The following is a 7,886-nucleotide window of genomic DNA, read 5'->3' on the forward strand; positions in this document are numbered from 1 at the left end:
CTGGCGGAGAAAGCTCGAAGAGCTCCCCTTCATTCGTTGCTAAGCCAAGGTCCCAGGTCTCCGAGTCAGCCCGCGCTTTTTCGAAGAATCCTGCACCTATGGGCATACGGCTTCTATGGAACCAACTGTTCTTAAGGACCATGTTGTCATTGGTGCTCTAAGGGCTTTATTAATTGAAATATTAGCAGCATCTTCATATTTTTGTGATTCTTGTTTCTCCACATATAATATTAAAGGATTAGATTCAGTTGCTTCTTACCACTCAAGAATCCAAGAGTGAAGGGGGGGTGGAAGAACTTCTTATACTAGATTGCTCATGTTCTTGTATAATTGTTCCCCCAGAAAGACTGATTGATCAGATCAAAACGATTATTCATAATCCACAACTTGTTGATTTGAGAATCAACAAATTCGACTCCGCATTGTTCACAAAATTTCGAATCTTCTTTTTGATCTCCGATTACTCGAGAATTTCCACAAGCACAAATCCCACTTTTTATAGGCCCAAAAATTCTTTCACAAAATAATCCATCTGGTTTTTTAATGAAAAGTATAGGGTTTTGTTACCTCTCAACCTATCTCGCCATTAGGTAGGGTTTTATTGGCCCAAGCACTTATTTGTTGAGGAGAAACTAATCCAATTCGGAGTTGTCGATAACCTCAGACCAATCAATCGAATATTGATTAATACGTAATCGATCGAACACTACTTGAAAATGAAAATGGCTCTTCTGCTCAGAAAGAAATGTTCCTGGAAATTCTTGCTCCCATTGGACCATTTGTATCGATATTCATTAGGATCCCGATTCATGGATCTCTCGGTTCGAGAAAGAAAAATAATCGAGGATGAACCTAAAAAGATTTGCTTTAGCTCGAGTTTCCCCATTAGGGATCGGGCTAGATCACAAGCGTGTCACCACTTCTCTCAAAAGCAACTAATCGGGCTTTCACTTTCCTTTTCATGGGTTGGAAGTTTCACCAACCCAACCTGTGAGCAAGCCCACGATGAAGAACTAAGTCCGAAAGCACTAAATGATGAACTTTGCGCCTACAGGAGGGCCAAGCCAGAATGGAATTCATATCTCCTTCGTCTGGTCGAGAAGGGACTGTGAATATTCTATTACATTACGGAGAAGTCCATTTTCGTCATGATCGATCCACGTCCTACCCAGGCTTAGAAAGCTAGCTTTCTAAGACGAAGGACTTTTATTGCACGAGCTAGCCATCCAATCCAGCCGTTTTCTTGCTTCCATCCGCCTATCTGATGAACAGACCTTCAGCTTCAATCAAATAGGCCATAGATATAGATCGAGATTCACTCATAAGACAAGCGACTACCAACATGGATAAGGTTTGGAGCACTGCTAAAGAGCGTTGAGGTTCGAGTCCTCTTCAAGGGATAATGTTAAGAATACCCGTTGAATTGGAAGGAATAAGTTTGGCAGCGGATCACGAAATCTTGGCGATCTTCTCTATCTAATGAATGGGAGTCCGCTTTGAAATCATCCGCCTTGCACCCACCCCCCGAGTATATGCTTCAACAGGAATTAAACAAGGAAAGCACCTTAGCAATTACCAGTAATGCCCTTATCGACCTCAGTCTTGTTTTTTCCTAACTTGAGTCTAGAACGTCGACTATCTCATTAAAGGCCGAATATCCATATATATCTTTATGGAAGAGAGTCGGCCCACTTTTAGCCGTTCCAGCGATTATGCCCGTTTTAGCCCTACCGTCCACCCCTATCATCATAATGGAAAGGGGTACTTTTGAGCTGATGTGTAACGGATCAAAGAGACCGTTAGTCGGGCTAATCTGTGATTGGTCAAGGTGACCGAGAGGACACATACCTCCTCCATATTCCTTATTCTCCCCTGGATGCAGGAATAGCGACATGGACTAAATGTCCTGTCCAAGCCAAGGAACTTACTCCGAATAGTCCTGACATGAGACGAGATTCGGCATTTTTAAACCATGAAACGCTCGGTTTCCATTTCGGTTGTAGGTGTAACCAACCCGCTATTAAAGATATGGCAGAAAGAAATAATAGAAAAAGAGCTCCAGTATAAAGATCCCCATTAGTACGTAAACTGATTGTATACCACCACTGATAAACACCAAAATAAGCGATATTCACTGGGCCAAGAGCACCTCCTCGAGTAAAAGCTTCAACGGCCGGTTGACCAGATTCCCAAATATGCATTAGAGTATAGGTCTTACATGTAAAGGTGTCAACCTCTTTGCAGAGAAAAGGATCTCGGTCCGTAATCAGCCATTTTAGTTAATATTCAAATATTACTATTTACTTTGCTGCAGTCCATGTCCTCCAACTCAACCCATTAACTCTCCAAATTTAGATATCCACGCATCATCGGATATTGCGGACCAGCATATTCCGTGTTAGTAGAGATTTCTGGTCGATCCTCCCCTTCCATTTTCGGATGCTGACCGGAGACATTGCTGCAGTCCATGTTTCCTCCACACCTCAACCCAATTAATCTCCAAATTTTGACCAACCCTATTTCCTCCACTCACTTACTCGAAGATTTATATAACGGATGGGCCGTTCCTTTGATTCGCACCGCCTACGTCCTTTTACGGACCCGCGTCATCCGAAAGAACACTTGCCCCCCCCCCCCCCCCCCCCCCCCCCCCCCCCCCCCCCGTCTTACTGCGGCTTTCCTCTCCGGACTTCGAAAAGGAGTACTTTTGGAACACCCCAATGAGAGACATTAAAACAAAGAAAACAGACTAGAATGTAGAATTATATTCTAGCTACTTTTTGATGTGGAGAGAAACTGTAAAAACGGGTTGTTAGTGTGTTATACACCTCAAGATCGTGCATCAATTTTAATCAGTTTGCATATATTAGTATACATAGATTGAATAATGTTTCTATAAAAAAGGAAAACAGAATGAATAAAGGAAGAAACTTCTTCCGAATAGGTTTTTGAATGATGAACAAGTATGTATACATTCACTCATATAAAATAAGATCAATTCCCATCTACCATTGCGTATTGGTACTTATCGAGTATAGAATATATCTGCTTCTTTTTGTTCCTACGAATAGAATAGAATTGTTCCATTATTACTAAAAGAATAGACCAAATATTAATCTTTTCGCCAAGATAATCCCCTCACCTCAAAGGGGGAGGTCCATAGCATAGTTTTTTTTTTCAGTGCAATAAAGTTACATTGTGTCTATTTTTCGTTGATAAACGGGTATTTCCATGGGTTTGCCTTGGTATCGTGTTCATACCGTTGTATTGAATGATCCCGGTCGTTTGCTTTCTGTTCATATAATGCATACAGCTCTAGTTGCTGGTTGGGCCGGTTCAATGGCCCTATACGAATTAGCAGTTTTTGATCCCTCTGATCCTGTTCTTGATCCAATGTGGAGACAAGGTATGTTCGTTATACCCTTCATGACTCGTTTAGGAATAACCAATTCATGGGGGGGTTGGAGTATCACAGGAGGGACTATAACGAATCCGGGTATTTGGAGTTACGAAGGTGTAGCCGGAGCACATATTGTGTTTTCTGGATTGTGCTCTGGCCACCTTCTCTTATAATAATCAAGATAATGGAAATGTGCCGAGCTCAGATTTCTGGTGAGGTGTGCTACCAGAAATCGTGCTTGAAGCTTTCGCCTTACCAACGAGCCGACAGCTGATGGCTGTTGGTCACGACTACTACCAAAAAGCTCCAATGAAGATGAATATTTCACATGAAGGAGTGTGCATCTTTATGTTGGGTGTTCTTCTGTCGTGCGACCTGGTGGCTTATGTGCGACCTGTGGCCCACGCCTCCTATTTGTTCAGGGCGAGCGGCATGAACTCTGATTCGATCCGGGTATTCAATCCCGCCGCGGAGATGCTCAGTTGACTCCTTAACCTTGATAGGAAGATGGCTTATTCAATAATTCGTGCATAAGGGTAAGGAACTTTGGATGAACTAATGCGAATGGGTGTAAGCCTCGCTGCTCGGAAACACCCAGTTCTGACCACACTGAGAGACACGAAAGCGCAGGTAACGCCAGTTGGTGAAGTGGCGTTAAGCATCCCTAGGGGTACGAAAAGAGAGGTCGTGATGATATCATCTACTTCCGTGATGCTGCCATCTCTTTCTTTGTAGATGTAGATTTCCTTCCTGTGTTCTTAGTTGCATTGCATAAGGACTAACCACTTTCTTGTTTGTGATTGCCTTTAAATGTTCCTGCTATTCTATATTTCCTTGAAAAGGGTGCTCAACCTACAGGAACTGTTCATGATATTTTAAAGAAGGCAGGTGTTTTTACGGAACTTCACCTTAATCAATAACCGAAATTCCATTAATATTAATGAAATAAAAAAAAAGAGGGTGTGGATAACTTGTATATAGCTTTGGCTAACCTTTTCTTTAGTATTTCCCCCCTCTCTTGTTCTATTCATAACTACAACTTATTACCTTCAAATTCCGTCTTCGATAACGACAAAAAGATATTTTGATTTTTATTGATATAAATTGATCTAAGATGGATAGAAAAAAGATCAATTAAGTGACTAAATGAATTAATTGGTTCTATACGATATATTATAAATCAAAATTTGTACATTACCTCATCAATGGGGCGATTTTGTTGCAATTTTATGAAATAAATAAAAGGGGATTAAGTTTTTTTAACTTATTTAGATTTATGGAGTGAATGTGAATAAACCGATATATTTTTTTTCTACTTCTTCCTTAATTTCTTCTTTCGCCTACATCTTTTATGTCTATCTATGTTGATTATCTCTATGTGCCAATCCAATCCAAGTCCGTTAGTTTTTTGAATTCTTTTCTCTTATTTTAATATAATTTATTATTATTATATTAGTTATTAGAAATATTTTCTCTTATTCTATTTTGTTAGCTTTATCTAGTTAAATATAACTATATTTATTTATATATATTTTCTATATATATAAAATAAATATAAATAAATCTATTTATTCAATTCAAAATTGTTATTTCCATTTGTTTTTTATTCATTTATAATTCTTTTGTTTTCTCCATTGTAGGCGTTTTTCATTATTCACATTAATATTGACAACAGTGTATCAAACAAATATAATCCGATCGTGTATAAATGAAGCTAGTTATCTCCGTTTCATGACCTTTGCTTTTCACGCACATGATGGTCTCATTGTATTTTCTGTGATACACAAAATTACTTTTGTGTGATATGATATAAGAAGTTTTTTTTTTATTGGAATATTTTGATTACGTCGTGTAATTTCAATTCTTTTGTTATTTTGATTCCGATTGTATCTACACAGAAAAATTGTTGATATTTTTAGGGTTGCTAACTCAATGGTAGAGTACTCGGCTTTTAAGTGCGGCTAGCATCTTTTACACATTTCTATGAAGTAACAGATTCGTCCATACTATCGGTAGAGTTTGTAAGACCGCGACTGATCCTGAAAGGAATGAATGGAAAAAGCAGCATGTCGTATCAATGGAAAATTCTAGTAATATTTTTACCTTACTAGATTAGGCCAAACATGATTACAAAGTGGATCAAGCCTTTGAAACCGGACTCTTTCTTCCCTCTCGATTCCATCCATATCCCGCCTTCAATCAGAATGATCTGGAATTCCTTTCCAATTCTGTATATCAACTAATGGGGACAGCAGAAAGGAAGAAAGAAATAATCCCGCTTACTTACTTTTTTCTCTCCATCTCCAGAAAAAAAGCTTTTTGTGCTCGGGAATAAACTCCAAGACGTTAACCAGACTGACAAACCAGAAAGCAAGGGTGGTCGTAGATCACAAGCTAACCGTACCAACAAGCCGATCAGCCCTCCGGTGCAAAACCAAACCTCAAAACCATAGATAAAGGTTAGACATTCGGAGAAAGGTGAAGCTCGAAGTGCATATTTGAGAAGCGATCTTTGTGAGGTCCACTGTACTTTTGCTTTGACCCCGGAAGAGATCAATAATCCCAAAAAGATTATCCACGATCAACAGCAGAGTCACATTATCCTATCATACATACGACATTTCTTTCTGTGGTATGCACATTGTTCACAAAATTTCGAATCTTCTTTTTTATCTCCGATTACTCGATAATTTCCACAAGCACAAATCCCGCTTTTTATAGGCCCAAAAATTCATTCACAAAATAATCCATCTGGTTTTGTAATGAAAAGTATAGGGTTTTGTTACCTCTCCAACTTTCTCGCCATTAGGTAGGGTTTTATTGGCCCAAGCACTTATTTGTTGAGGAGAAACTAATCCAATTCGGAGTTGTTGATGTTTATACCGATCATCGAAAAAATTTTCTGATTCATTTTGATTAAGCTTCCTTCCTATTAATCTGGAAGTTCTTCTCACATACAAGGAAATGATTCAGTTCCAAAGCCAAAGATCGTAATTCTCCCTCGGATCACAAGCATCGAAGAAATACTTCTGGAGTTACCTCAAGGTGTTATAGGTATATGGTATGCCTCCAAGTGATGCTAGTAGCCACAATATAATCTTCTTGGGCCGAAGCATTCTCTTAATATATGAGTCTGATAAGGTTAGTAAAGACAATAACATTTGGTTAGATAGTATTAGGGAGCAAACACCAAATGTTCCCTTCTACGAGCCCAGGGGCGTCCAGTATTCTCATCACACCACGTTTTGTCCTACCTTGGCTCTTGGCCTTCCCCTCTAGAGGAGTCATGTTTGTGCTAATTAACAAGGGTATGAGCATAATGTCTACTTAGGAGACGTCCAATAGGTATTTGTCATTCAAGAAACTTTGGGTGAAATATATTCTCACTTTCAAGATATAAAGGGGCCTTCCTATTATAATGAAAAAGGTGTGTATCGAAAAGGAATTAGCCCGTTCTTACATATCAATATCTCTACCTTGCGCGCAAGATACTTGGATGATGTCTAACAACATACCATGGACACTTACGAGTGCTCCTATTGTGAATATACTGAGCTGAAAATAAGAAAATCTCGACCAACCACACGCACTAGTTTTCTAAGAGGCACTCTTGTTTCACAATAATCTTCGCAAATCAAAAAAGGTACATATTCGCAATAAAGTTCGATCTACATGAAAGCACCTTATCTGTATCATTTCTCGTACTTCTCCATTGTGTGGCCCTTTGAGACGATACAAGCATCGTAGAACTTATGGAGACACGACTTGAATGGAGAGGATTAGCGTTTTTAACACAAGGTACTCATAACGAATTGGGACGAATATTATGCTCAAAGTCCTTCTAATTCACAATGAAACCGAATAAGAGTCTTTAGTTACTTAATTACTTGGTGAATTATTTCTATGCCTTTCATACGCTCTTTCTTTTCAATTTGAAACAAAGGAGACATTATTATTAGTGCGCAATCATCATTACTAATCCCTTCTTGTTCCCTTTACGTGTGAATTCCCAAGGCGAGCGGAATTCGAAACACTAGTTTGGGGCCTATCTATTCATCATACTCAAAGACCTTCGAAGAAACAACCACACTCCCTTCGGACTCACATCAACCTTCTTTTGACCTCTATATTGTATGTGGACAAACTGATATCTATGGGAGGGTTCACACGACCCACCCAGCGAGGTTACAGCAATTCCTTTCTTATTATTGTCGGCCTAAAATCTATCTTATTTTGCTTAATATTTCACGCGTGTTTCTACTTTTAATTGCGTATCTAATGGAGCTTACAATTGCAACAAATCTTTTTTTCACTGGCCATGCAATTCTTTCTATAGATGCTTAGGAAGTCACTTGCGCACATTTGGCCAAACGAAAGTCAAAAGATCTCTTCGTCATAGATTTGCACGATTGAAAAGCGCTCCGAGTCGACCGTAGAATGAGGATTGGGAACCTCTCATCCTTTATGAGAAAAATGGGATTTGAAC

The 7,886-nt window shown here is 39.2% G+C and overlaps 2 protein-coding genes across 2 annotated transcripts; one reads left to right on the forward strand and one right to left on the reverse strand.

Moving 5' to 3' along the window:
• Positions 1-1,862: 1,862 nt before the first annotated feature.
• LOC120089117 (photosystem I P700 chlorophyll a apoprotein A2-like) lies at positions 1,863-2,201 on the reverse strand. Its single transcript, XM_039046538.1, has one exon. It carries the CDS (start codon positions 2,199-2,201, stop codon positions 1,863-1,865), a length of 339 nt encoding a protein of 112 aa, XP_038902466.1.
• Positions 2,202-3,231: 1,030 nt separating this feature from the next.
• Positions 3,232-3,573, forward strand: LOC120089119 (photosystem II CP47 reaction center protein-like). Its single transcript, XM_039046539.1, has one exon. The coding sequence runs from the start codon at positions 3,232-3,234 to the stop codon at positions 3,571-3,573; it is 342 nt and encodes a 113-aa protein (XP_038902467.1).
• Positions 3,574-7,886: the final 4,313 nt, after the last annotated feature.

Source organism: Benincasa hispida, chromosome 10 (assembly GCF_009727055.1).
Source record: "Benincasa hispida cultivar B227 chromosome 10, ASM972705v1, whole genome shotgun sequence".
Taxonomy (NCBI): Eukaryota; Viridiplantae; Streptophyta; class Magnoliopsida; order Cucurbitales; family Cucurbitaceae; genus Benincasa; species Benincasa hispida.